General features: G+C 35.4%; 1 protein-coding gene across 1 annotated transcript; it reads left to right on the forward strand.

Moving 5' to 3' along the window:
• Positions 1–2,752: 2,752 nt before the first annotated feature.
• Positions 2,753–14,268, forward strand: LOC106130792 (uncharacterized). Its single transcript, XM_013329723.2, has 2 exons — positions 2,753–3,086; positions 12,226–14,268. The coding sequence occupies exons 1-2, from the start codon at positions 2,919–2,921 to the stop codon at positions 14,212–14,214; spliced, it is 2,157 nt and encodes a 718-aa protein (XP_013185177.1). The 5' UTR covers positions 2,753–2,918; the 3' UTR covers positions 14,215–14,268.
• The last annotated feature ends 536 nt before the right edge of the window (positions 14,269–14,804 follow it).

A 14,804-nucleotide genomic window follows, 5' to 3' on the forward strand; every position in this document is an offset into this window, starting at 1 on the left:
TAGGAGAGAATTTTTTTATGGTGCTGCTTTTCCTGGTTTCCCTCGGGATTGAAGCTCCAGGTAAAAATCATAAGCCGCACAACATACTGCCAGGGGCGCTAGTATCACGCCCAGTATAATCCATACAATTAATTAACTACGGTCTCTATCGAGTAGCAAGTAAAACTCATGGTAACCGTACGACTTGCAAACGACGTGACGTGCCCGGGCGCAGCGCGCGTGTAAACGACCGAAATGGGCGAGATCATTCGATGCGCGCTCTCCCGAACGAAAAATGATTCTGTTTCTTAAAAACGAAAGTAGGGCTTGGTGATCACTTTGCCAGATAAGGGCCCTTTGCTTGGAAAATAACATATCCTAATTCTACGTTTCGTAAACATCTATATAAGTCTTGGCACAGGTCCAAATACTGCGTACCGATGTATGAATTAATATAATTGTATGCACTAAAACCTCATCGATCAAATTTCACTGAATTACGCAGAAAAAACGCGCGGAATTCACAATATTCTCGCTTTCTTTGCAGGAAGATAACATTCCGCGCGAGCCATTTGTCAAACTGTCAATGAATAGTATTTATGAGTGCATACACACGCTACTTCAATACATATATATACTTCAGCATAGACGTCGTGTTTAGCAAATGTTATTGTTACAATATTGTTATGGATCATGAATCAGATTCATGTCAGAATTGATCCCGGCAGTTGGTAGTCATTAACAATTGAAATTCTCTCTGCCAATATCTCTGTAATTACACTGTCTCATTTCAATATTGATTGATTATCTATTTTGTATCATTTGAGATTTATACTCTTAATAATTTCGTGATAAATTAAAATGTATCTTGTTTAAGCTATTTGCAGAAATATTCCAAGTTGTCCCACTTCATCTACTGTCTACTCATTCAATACTCAATACTCAATACTCAATCATTTATTGCATACCATAAAGTTGACATGATGTTATGAATTATATAAAAAGAACATATTTATGGACAACATTCTAACATAATTACTTTTAAAGCTAGTACTGATTTCAGTGACAGAAAATTAATTTGGCGAGACTCATTGATATACTACAGATTTTAGTGTTCATACAAATATTTCCCTTGCATCTACAAGTGTTTACTTTATAAATTGTTCAGACACGTTCCGCTGCCAGACAACGCAACCGAATATGTTTTGATACATTTTATACATAATCCGGACATAATCGCTCTGTATTACATCAGAACACTGAATAGCAAGCCATAGCAACAATGGCGGAGAGAGCTGCGCGGACAGTAATTACTCGACGTTACTCATCGTTTTCCTATGGAAATGGCCGGTATTCTTAAATAGCTGTTCTTTCGCCTGCGACTTCTTTCGCTGTTAAACGAAATCTGTGTGGCTAATAGCACTAACCCCCCAGTGTGGCTCCCTTAATAGCAGTGTAGGGGAAACATGTTTGTACCTAATATGTATTTAAGTTGGACGAAGCCATTTCAGGTAACTGTATTCAAATGGAACAATAGTTTCCGCGAAATGCGAGTACAAACATACAGACAGGCATAAATAAAAAAATACATTTCGGCTTCTGTTCGTCTTATACGAGATGTAGATCCCACATATCGATTATTGGCAATATATTTCAAGAACAGACATCGGTCAATTCGTTGCAACAATGTGTTGACCATCTCGATATAAAATAAGGCGAAAATTGCAAAGATTATGCGAAGAGAATGGTGTTCAATGACCTGAATGATCGTCCGATCGCAGGATCACTCAGGTTACGTTCGTTTTATGTTCCTTTCATGAACACATTCTTCATGCAGATATTAGAAATAGTCGGAGTGTAATAAAATTTATGAAAGACTTAGCTTATACAAAAATCACATCATCAAAATAATAGAAGTAAGTAGCTATGAAACAAAAGGACTCTAAATTTTGTTTACGCAAACATACAAGTAATGTTCCATCCCAGAGTTAAAGTAGTTTCTAGTATAAAAGTAAAGACCTTTTAAACTAGGAACAATTATGTCACATATTGTTATGACGATTTAAAATTATTTATGTCATTTGGAAGTGAGAAATGTAGTAAGTATAATTCTTATTTATACAATACGTTTTAATTCATTAACTTTTGCGCGCTTATATGAATAAACATAAGAGCGATGGTTTCTCTCTTTAGAATATTTTGAGTTGGGCATCAGTATACCACCACGCTCCAGTGCCCTGCGCCCGCGCCGCCGTGCCGTGCCGCTAGTGATGGGAGAAGGGGCGATAATATTAATTCCGATGATTACGATTTAGACAATACCGAGTTTATTTGCAATAATCTTGTTAAAAAACTTCGATCGTAAATTGAATCTCAAAAACTCGCTTTTACAGGTTTTGATTCTATTATAATCGTTACTCATATGTATACCCAGCGTTTAATATAATAGGGAACTCAATGCTAATTGACAGTTCTCTCTCACCTCTGCAAACTAATAATGAAATACATAAGCGGCTGCTAACAAATACCTGTTATAACGAGATCTAATATTATGTGAGATACTAACAATCTCTCTGTTAAATTATAGAATTTAACATTTATAGATGTTAGTATCTTAACTAACGCGATAACCACAGTACCATAAAAGCTATTTAAATCGACATTATCGATAACTAAATGAAAGCACCTAGCACACCACTAGTAAACAACACGGCGATCACAAAGGAAAACATATTGCCAAAGAAATAATTCGCCGGCGCCGCGCGCACGCATCGCGCGCACTCTCCAGTGATGTGACTACGACCGTGTATCACTCTACATCACAACTATTATCAGATTGTTTAGAACTGTTGTCCCGCTGGCATAATTCGGATCGTAAATAAGTTGCAAAGTTGTACGTTCGAATTATTTGGATCCATTATCAGTTGAACCCTACAAAAATGTCGAGTAACGACTCGATGAGCAGTTCGAGGCTGAGTCAGTTCGGCCTGTACCGGACGATCGACGCCAGAACCGAGGAGTTCCTGAAGCTGTCGAGAAAGCGGCAGATCCGGCAGGGCTGCGCGTGCGCCGCCGTCTCCACTGCCATCACCGTTACCGTCGTCGTGGTGAGTTCCCTGCTGTACAAGTTGGACTATAACTTATCCCCCTAATGATTGTGTGTATAACTCTACAGTCTCTGATATAGTCACTAATTTATACTGATTACCAAAGCACGACATCTTATCAATTATCTTAATATCAATCGTACAAAATATATATTTATATGACTACCGTGTGGTTCCTGGAACTTGAGAATATCTTTTTCCAATTAATTTCGCTAAAGCGACATAGGTGTATAAGCACAGTAATCAAAGAGGAGAAAACTTAGATTCCTTTTTAATCAATTTTCTAACAACTGCCAACCAGTACCTATGATCTGGCTTTGGAGTTTTTTCTAGACTCAGTCTACCCTACAAGGGATCACGGCTATATGTGTGCGAATACGATTGGCTTACTCTTAATTTAAATACGTGTAATAAATAATCCCGCAAAACAGGCAGCTGAATGTTATTAACACAACAAATAATGACCACGCTCATGAGCAGTTCGTCTTGTAAGCGATGGCAAGCCGCCTGTCGCTATTTAAATCTCAATTCCATCTTCAAGCTGTACACCAGAATTTTAATGGATTAAGAAATCAAAGATAAAAGCATACTGGAAGAAATCCCGATTGGAATAAATCCGCTATGACCGTTCTGTAATTTATTATTTTAATTTAGTGAAAGAAAGAGTTGCCAAACAAACAAGTTTATAGTTTTTGAAATTTCACAGATTTTTTATCCGTAAAATTTTAAAAACTTTAAAGATTATATGGGTTTTAAACAATAAAATAGTTACAAAATTCTTGTAGCTGTCTCATTTACTACGTATATCATCGCGTACAAAAATACATACCGGGGTAGACAGAACCAACAATTATGGCCATAACTGTTGGTTTTCCTAATTATCAAATACTTTTGTAACCTGCACTATGAGCGAATACAATTTCTCATATAAAAGATTGCATCTGGCTGGCCATGCTACATACATATAATCACGTCTATATCCGTTACGGGGTAGACAAAGCCAAAAATCTTGCAAAGGCTGATAGGCAACGTTCAGCTGTTCGGCCTAATAGTATTATTGAGTTTCATGTAGGCCATACAAGGTAGTTAATTATTTTGGATTTTTGAGTAGGTCGGGTTTTCGCAAGAAGCCCCGACGTCCGCAACCTTTGCAGGGAATCTAACCCAAATCGGATCATGGTTACACATCCAGTTGTCACACTGGTGGCAGTAATTCTCATGATGTTTTCTCAAACTGATAGAAATAATTTTGAAGAGAGCCATTACATTATCATTTGAAAATGATAATTTTAAATACTGTAAATGCCAATAAAATTGTTACAATGTGTCTTATTCAACTAATGTTTAATTAAAGACACAGGTTCAAATCCTTATATCTAGACGAACGTATCTTGATCAAATTAAGGACGTCCTGGTAAAGGGTCAAGTCAAAAGTACCCGAAACTGCCGAGCTTGCATGAAGACAGTTATGAATGTGGATGAAGCGAAGGAAGTATGCAGAGATCGTGGCAAGTGGAAAGAGGTAGTCCCTGCCTACCCCTCCGGTAAAGAGGCGTGATTTTATGTATGTATGTTCAAATCCTTCCTTAAAATTTTAAAAACTAATGTTTTAAAAATTATCTTTCTCAAATGATACAACTGCATGAGTTTTTACGTTGCTTATACGTGGCTTCCTTAACAATGTCAACAAAAACTTGGGCGTGCGCCGGCGCATACCAACGTAATAACTAATTATTTCGTAAACATTGTTTATACGACTAACAATTATGAACTTACTACAAATTAAACGTTAATTGAATACTTCACAATTATGTCGATTTACGAGAGATATAATTATGTTCCATACGTAAATCCAGGAAAGCATTTCGTTACTTTCTGCTTAGTATTTACATTTCTTTAACATTTAGGGATCGTATAGTTATTTTAGAATGCTCATTCAGCCTGGATCGAATTTCTGCTTTTACAAGCTGCCTAAGAAGACTGGGCATTCAGTAGCTCGTACAAATCAGTATCTCCGGTCAACAAACGATTAGAATTGAGCATTGTTGTGACTATCATTGTTGTTGTTTCTGCGCGTGCGACGCGTTTGTCAACATCGTCAGGAATGTCATCTCAGTATCCACATACATACATACATACATATAATCACGTCTATATCCCTTGCGGGGTAGACAGAGCTAACAGTCTAGCAAAGACTGATAGGCCACGTTCAGCTATTTGGCTTTAAGGTAAAATTGAGATTCAAATAGTGACAGGTTGCTAGCCCATCCCCCTTAAAAGAATCCCAAGTTTGTAAGCCTGTCCCTTAGTCGCCTTTTACGACATCCATGGGAAAGAGATGGAGTGGTCCTATTCTTTTTTGTATTGGTGCCGGAAACCACACGGCACTCAGTATCCACATTTAGTATTTTTACAAACAATCGATATGACACAACATTTATCTATCCGAGTTCAAACGTCGTGAAGTCTTATATGTGAATTTTCAATCAGTGCGCTTTTACTCGACTATATTCGCAACATTCGGACTTCCTTCAGCACTCTCAACTCCCGCAAGTTTTTACGGCTTAACGGATTTTCATCCAACACGTCCAAGAACACTTGTACTTAAATCAAATTTAATCAAAGAAAAAACTAAATCGAAAAAACTTCATCCATTTGTAAGACATGATGCCATAGACAGACAGACACACAAAAAAGTTGTCTAACTTATAACACCCCTCTGTTTTCGTCGGGGTTTGACAAAATAAGTAAATCACAGAAGTAAGATTAAAACTTGTGCATCACGCCATTTAAGTGGCACATCTTTACCATCCGATTACCGGCGTCCTACCATCTCCTAGAACCTACTACGATACCCGAAAACACTCATTATCAAATTTCAACTTTGTAGAAGAGTTTTCACCAAGGCAATTGTACTTCTATCAGTTGTCTATCAATAATGAAAGAGAATCACTATATTTGTGATTGATTTATGATCTATAAGCAACCCGTGTATATGTCAAATCAGCATAATGTAGTTGACGCATGTGACGTCGCGGTCCACAGCACGCACATATCACGACCGCGACAAAAAGAAAGCGCCGTCAACGCTTCTGCTTGTTTGTTTACAAGCTCGGTTCTCCAGCATAACATTACAACCTGCGACCATTATATATGTTACATATAAAACATTCAATTATTATAATAGCATTTCATCCAACTAAAGTTATGGCGCGGAAAAATATTAGCTTGACTTTCGTTACGTTGTCACAACGTAATTAACTTGGACAAATGTTTAGAGTCTACGTTAATATTAACTACAAGATGGAGTAGTAAAGATGAAAGATTGCACAAACGACTGCGGATGTTTGCTAGATCGTCAGTTGGAACGACTTTATTGGCACTTAATGCAACAATTTGCATCTAACTAAACCACTTTGAGCTCGTTATAATGATAGGTCTTTGGCCAAAGAAATTTCTTAGTACTGTCAATTTAGTTGAAATACTGGTCTTTCACTAGAATTCAACTTTTAACGAAACTTACTCTTAAATCACTAGAACTAAGTGGTCATTTTAAGTCAGTTAGCAGGTTCAAAGTAGGTTATCTTTTACTCCAATAAAATTTAGGTGTTGAACTGACCTGTTCTAAATATAAACTTTATATGATCATTAAAGCTCTGTTTATTATCTTAATATTTATTAGCTATGTACGGCTTTATTCGATTGGCACAGGGATAGGAAAATATAATATTAACAATATGTAAAAAGAAAGAAAGAAACCTGGTCTAATCTCTAAATCTCAATTTTATCTCGAAGCCATCCAGCTAAACATAGCCTTACGAGTCTTATAATTACTGAATCCGTATATCCACTGAATACAGAACTAATGCCTTTTGTTCTCACTCTTGCCTTGTACATTTACCCAAGATTTACTAATTATATAATATACTAGCGACCCGCCCCGGCTTCGCACGGATGCACAGCCGATACTAAATATATCTCTATTATAACTAACTAAAGGACCGCCCGCAAAGCGGCTAACTAAGTCTTGCTCACTTCGCAACGGGCCGTGCAGCAGAAATCGTAATATTTTAATTTCACCACAACTTCAAAACCAAACGCCCAATTTTAATCATTCAAAGACCAAATATTATCTACATAAACTGTACTTATTGATGAAATTATTTATTTTGATAAGGATTAATAGCATGAGTAAAAAAACGCGCTTAAATGTAGACCAAAAAAAATACAAGATTTTTAAATAAAAATGTGGTTGTTGTGCCTCACTCGACATAGATAGGTATAGTGTGTCGCGGACTTTTTTGTAGATATTTATAAGATCTACAATTAATTAAAACATTTTATGGTTCTATCTTTTGTAGTTTAGGCAGCGTACGCAAAATAAGTAACTTTTTGGTTGACATTTTTCAGTTTGTGTCCGAAAAATACAAATATATTACAGAACCCTATTTTTCCAAAATAAAATATAGTCTATGTTACTCGTGGATAATGTAGCTTTCGAATGTTGTTCAGTAGTTTTTGAGCCTATTCATTACAACCAAACAAACAAAGTTTTCCTCTTTATAATATTAGTGTAGATTACGCTGTCATATAAATAACCTTAGCAACGGCCAGGCAAATATCAAATTCAAATTGAAAATTCAAAATTTTTATTTATTATTATTGGTTAAAAATTTTGAATTTGAATTTATTATAATGTATTTATTTTAATTTCTGTCAAACTAATGTGATTTTCTCGACGTGTGTCCACCGCTGGCGCACCCATGTCCGCGTCGGCTAGTCTCGTGGTGTCTGAGACTCGCATGTTTCCGCGAGTGCCGTACAATATTGACGATTTCCATATTAATATTCACATGAAGTAGTTTTCACCTCGCGAATGGGACTCGCCGTGCGATCGCCGCTCGCGCAAATCAGATTTGAGATTCGATTAAATTCTCTCGGGCTACTGAACAACTCCGAATTTCAATTAATCTGATGAATTATTACTAGCTGCGGTAACGCAATCGATTTCAAATGGTTTTTTTTAAGATAATTATTGCTTTCTTGGTTAATTCATTTTTATATCTTCTACAACTCGATCTTAGTTCATTGTTTGGTATTATACAATTCTACGAATTAAAACATACATACCATTAAAAATTTAAAATAATAATTAATAAAATATTTAAAGAGCTAACTCTTGTCAGTTAAGTTAAGTGGAGTGTCCAATCCAATCCTTCCTATATTATTCTAGGTAGTACTTTTATAGGTGTTAGTTACTATTTTACGTAAAACCTATTGAACAGATTTTGATGAATTAAGTAAATGTGTAGAATATGATCTGGAATAAGTCATAGGGTACTTTTTATACAGAAATACCCATGTGAGCATTCCTCGCGGCGCAGCTGGTCACTTTCATAGTAATGAAACGGTTCAACTCATCCTATGGTACTACGTCAATGCACAACACTATTCATTACTATTGACCTGTGTTACATAAACTAACAAATTAGTTGCTTTTTGTGCACATGTGTTTCTGTACTAATATTTTTGTTGCATAAAAAATCGTTTATTTCAGGATTAAACCCATAATTTTGTGTAAAAATGTAAGTATTTTTTGTTACTCACTTTTATTTCTGTTTGTAACATGTGTTTTAAAAATGGAATCATACCCTTTTAATAAATGGAGTTATCAATTAAAAATATACAATGCAAAACATTTGGTTTCAGAGCATGTTATTGCTGTACGGGTACGGCGTCGGGTCGTCGTCCAGCGCCGACCTGCGCAGCGCCGGCTGGCTCGACCTCCTCAACGACTCCAGTGACGTCACGCTTTTCGAAGACAGGCACAAGAACACCATCCAACTGGACCGAGCAGCTATGAATCTTCTTCCTGTCCTCTTTGATAAAATACTAGAATACGATACCTCTAGTCCAAAATATGAAACAAAATCTGTGACAGAGTACAATTTTGAAAAAGACACATTTGCTGGAAGTAATGTCTTTGCTAAAATCCCTAATTCTAGATTATTCACAATTCAATATAAAACATATCCTATAGTTTACATTCATAGTCCAAGAAATACTGATAATTACTTGAAAATGAGGAAAACGAGAGATTACGAGAGGATTATGAACTACATTGAAAAAATGATCAATGAAAAAGTTGGTTTAGGATCAAATCGTTTTGCCCGAAATCAACCTAGTGAAAACGGAAATATAGTTGAAAATCTTACAACAACGCCTATGCCACTCAAGAAAACGTTAAATTTAAATTTAAAAAATTATCCACATTTACATAAAATTACTCATGCTAAACTTAATACAACAATAAATGATAAAAAGAAAACTTGCAAATGTCACAATCACTTTGGACTTTTGCTGAATAAACTAATAAAATGTTTTCAGGAATTATCAAAAGACACAATAGAACAAGCAGACAGTAATGTGAAAGAAAAAATAACTGAAACGAAATGTTGTCATAAAACCAAGGAACAGCTCATGCAGGCACCATTAACCACCACAGGAGCATCAGTGACCAGCTCGACCACACCCAAATCAAGCAAAAGAATTATGACTTCAACTTCAACTCCTACAGTTACAAAAAAAGTTTCTGATAATTTCTTACACTTATTACGACTAAATAATTCGAAATTGAAATCTCAATTGTTGAAACAGTCTCCGTCTTCAAACTTGATGAGTGCACACAACAAAACGAAATGTAATGTTTTTCATTATAACAAAACACAAGCTAACGTTAACATAAATAAATTTCAAAATAACTTCAAAAAAGATAGATATACAACATCAGCAACTACTAGTACTTCTACAACCACTACATTTACTACGCCTTATGACGAGGATATTTTCCAAGAAATATTATTTCCGGAAGGAAACGTATTTGAAGTAACAATGTATCCACAAAAAAGATTTAAATATGATTATGATCATGCAATTTCAAAGTCTAGACATTATGAAGTCCCTGAAAAGACACATCGGCGTGAGCCAATTAAACCTCAAGTTGAACAACAAATGAATGTAATAATTAAAAACATTTCTAAGCTAATAATCGAGAAACCTCTTACTCCGAAATACCCAATAATATCACCTGAAGAATATGTATTTGAGAGATTTCGAAAGAAACATGATATGGTATTGAAACACACAGATACACTTGAACCAAAAAATATTAAAGATAATACGCGTACAAAAAGTAGCGATAAAAGTATGATCGATAAATTTAAGGATTTATTATGGGTTGAGCCTCCTCGAAAAAGTTTTTACAAAAATTCATCACCACGGAATAAAAATTTTAAACCTTACTCTAAATTCATCGAAAAAATAAAACACATTAATCAAGTCCAAACTACCAACAAGATGACTTCAAACCCAACTGTCAATAATATTGACTCAACTAAAAGGTTAACATTGCAAAATGAAAAAACCACTACAAAAACAACTTTACAAAGTATTGAAACTGTTACGAAGGCAACAGTACAAAAGGTTGAAAACATTACAATACCAATTTTAATAAATAAGGAGGACATTTCAAAATCAATCACTCAAAATATCATAACAACTCGCAATGATACTTTTGTGAACGTTGAAAGTATGACAATGCCTTCTTTAAAAAATTTGAAAACTAGCACGCAAGCGTCTTCACAAAATATGAAAACATTAAAAAGTCATAGGACCACCACTAAAGTGTCTTTTAAAGACTTAATTAAAGCTCCACTTATTAAATCTACCATGATTTCAACTTCGAGTACTCTTATTCCACCAGTACGAGAACAAAACCCGGTTCCCACTCAACTAAGCAAATATTCCAAAAACCACCTCATGCCAGAAGTGACTACTTCCGGTGATGAACTAGATATAAAACCTATCACGCCATATCTTTCAAACATTCCAACTGTTAATGATATTTGGAATGAATTTGACGTTGAAAAAACACCAACATACGAAAATATAGAAAAAGATTCCGAAATAATAATCTCACTTCCAACTAAAACAAATATCACCAAACAATCTAATACAACTTCGCACACTACCAATGAAATCGTAGATATTGAAAATGAAATAATTAATATCACCTCAAATATATCAAAGTCCCTTACAGGCAATAAAGATAGTCAAGAATTAGAAGTTTCGCTTACTACAAATAGTGTCAATTTATTGAATATAGCTCCGATTGGTAGAAAGAGTTATTTAGAAATATCTAGAAATGATTGGAACCAAAATCAACCAAATTTAAATTCTGATGTCAACATTATGTATGATATAGTTGATGAAGTAGATGAATAGACTACATTAGCAATATTAAATGCGATAACGTCATGAAACATATATGTACGGTATATTCAGTAATAAAATTCAAAATACTTCACATATAATTCATAGAAATAGCTCGTTACTCATATATTTGTTCAAAAGAAACGAACTGACTTTTATTTTGTTTACTCAATACAGTTTATTTGTTATACAATAACAAACACAACCGTAAAAAACAGTATTTGAAAAGGGGAGCTTTTTATCAGTATCGTCTGGTTACGTACTCCACAACAGCTACAATTCTTGAATAAATCCTATCCTATACTCCATATTATAATGACAAAGATTTGTATTTTCTATGTTTATAAATTTACTTAAAATTGTGTGTTTAAAAAATTGGTTCATTAGTGTTTTATTTCACAAAAATTTTGCACAGAGATAGAATAGACTTATTTTCTGGAAATTTACACGGGAGCAAACCCTAGCCGAAACAGAGTACAAAAACTTGTGTTATGCATACATACATATAATCACGTCTATATCCAAACTTAAAGACAGAGCTAAAAGTCTTGAAAAGAGTGAAAGGCCACATTCAGCTGTTTGGCTTAGTGATAGAACTGAGATTTGACAATTATTAAGAGATATGAAGTATCCTATAATAATGAATAAAAAATTTTAATTTGCATTTGAATTCAAATAGATAGAGATTGTTAGCCCAGCGCCTTAAAGAAGAATCCTAAGTTTATAAGCCTATGCCTTAGTCATATACATCCATAGACATCCATGAGAAAGAGTTGGAATAGTCCAATTCTATTTTCTTTTGGTGCCGGGAACCACACGGCATTGTGTTGTACGATGATAAATAAAAGTTCTTTTCACATTGTTTCAGGTAATTTTAATTATTTACGAGTACGCAATCGCAGTGGAATGGAGCTTAGTACAAAAGAGTAGAGCACATAGGAAGAGTGACAACATCAGTACATCACACGACAGTCCCGTGGCTGACCGACTGGACCGGAGCTACTTCGGTTTCGACCAAGACTACTTCGAACGCATGCCACTGTTAGTGAACGCGATGCAAGAAAATAGTTACGTCGATCCCTTCGTTGATATCCCTACACAAAGACGGGGATCAAAAATGGTTTCCATACAACACACGATCACGACGACGCCCATGCCACAAGGGCCCATTCGACGAACCAGCCCTCGACCGTTCATTTACGAAATGAGGAGTCCCACACCCGTACCTTTCAGCAAAACTTTTGGATCAAAAAGTTGGATAGAAAGTTACCGCAATGCACAAAGACTCAAAAATATACAAGAAATTATCAAGTACTTAGAAAAAACTGTCAACGCTAAAGCGGCCGATTTTCATTCTGTTCCAAGCACTCATATAGCTTTTTCTGGCGTTTATGTAGAACCAATGGTTCATAACAAACACAGTGATCATAATCAGGATGGCACTGACGATTTATTAGCCGTGAGCTCTAATAGGGAAGAAGTCATCAAGTCAAACCATCTTCCTGACCCTCTGTATAGATTCAAGCCGGACACTCCGAGTGACGTCAACATGTTAGCAGATAGCTATTTAAGGTTTCTTCCTATCGCTGATTATAGCTTCACAAATAGAACTGAACATACTAAAATTCCCATGTTCAAACCTATTCCTTCGCATCATAGAAACAATCCAACACAATCGTCTAGTGACAAGTACAGTACAGTTTTAAAACCCAAAACGTTCAGTGTCATGCTAAGTTTATTCCCTTTACTTAATTCACATTCAGATTGGAAAAATGGTTACACAACGAAACCGCCGCCGCCTGTGGCTGATATCATCTCAATCACGACAACACGGCGACCGCAGTTTAGAAGAAAATCAAATGTCCCCATAAGACGAATTATTCAATATAAAAAACGGCCTAGATTATTAAATGTTATCGATAAACATAAATCAAGCACGAAAGTGGAGAAAGATTTCCAAAATATTTCATATAAACCGTCAAACATGGTTCTACATATCAATTTGTATACGCCTGACAAAACTACGGAACCAAGTACATATAATAGCACTTTTTCACGAGAACAATATGGTCTACCAACTGTCTCCTATGAGCCGACTACAGAAATTCCATTTAAAACATCAACAGTGAAGGTTGAAGATTTCCATATGGGCAGTTCGGGAATAATACCGATTGAATCCAGATCTAACAGCCCGACGCCAGCGCTGCAACCCTTACCTAAAGTAACAACTATGACACCATTTTTTGATATCACACCTTCATCAGATATCCATTCATTTACCACGCCTACTCCACCGGAAATAATGAAGTTTAGTCATGAAGACGCAAAGATACCGCATGAATACCAAAATTACAGGCCAACAGAAGAATATGACCATGTGATAGAATTCGAGAGAAGAAGCATGAAAGAAAGTTTTGAAACAAAGATGGATATGGAATCGAGAGAAGATATTCATCTAGAGAGACATATTTATCTCATGAACGACAGTAAAGTCTCTGATGACGAACTAAATGATACTTTGAGCAATTGGGATCACAGAAAGTTACTGGTGAAGCTTAAAAATATTTTAGAAAACGAAACAAGCGATGAGATCACAGAAGCACCAGTAAGAGACAATCTAGAAAGTACAACCGCAAAACAAACAAATGGCCACTCGAGACATCTGAACCAAAACTATAGGATCTTAAACAAGTGGTTGGACCCAAATTCAGAAGAAAATAGAAAAAGAAGGTATGAACTCTATGCTAAAGGCTTCCGTCGAGCGTCCTTCAACACTACTTACGTCGAAATCAAAAGAAACAAAACTGCCATAATTAATGAAAAGAATATCTCTCATGATAGCGACGCCAATGTATGATAATACAACTCTACTCGGAGTGTCCCACCGAATTTTATTTTTAACCATACTTTGTTATATTCACACCTTCATTGAGACTGAAGTGGGCACATTATTTTCATGTAAATAAAACTTAGATTTATCGAAGTTTGGTTTTATTATACTGCTAACGCCCTCTATGCAAAGTAAAGCAAACGTAATCGACTAAGTTAGGGCAAGGATCGATCAAGACAACGTACAGTGTATGGAAAGTTGGAATATAATACGTTGATGTTACATAGATGGCGTTAATGACAAAATCCGCTGTGAAGAATATATTTAATTTTTAATCAAATTTCGTCTCTTGCTGATTCATCGTACGAGTATCTTGATACGTACATCAATATGTATATTTTTCTAATCCTAAATAATATGTTAAAGCATAAAGATTCTACTCTTTACCCTTCATTAGATTAATTAAGACCCTCGTTCTCGAAATTACAATCACCAGCTTAGTGACTACTTATGTGTAATTTACTCCCATGGGCTATCAGAGTTGGTCAATTCGGCCATACATTGCAAATAGCTTCGAAAGAAGAAACAAAATAATAATGTAATAAATAGTCCTAAAA

The sequence above is a fragment of the Amyelois transitella genome, chromosome 7, assembly GCF_032362555.1.
Source record: "Amyelois transitella isolate CPQ chromosome 7, ilAmyTran1.1, whole genome shotgun sequence".
NCBI lineage: Eukaryota > Metazoa > Arthropoda > Insecta > Lepidoptera > Pyralidae > Amyelois > Amyelois transitella.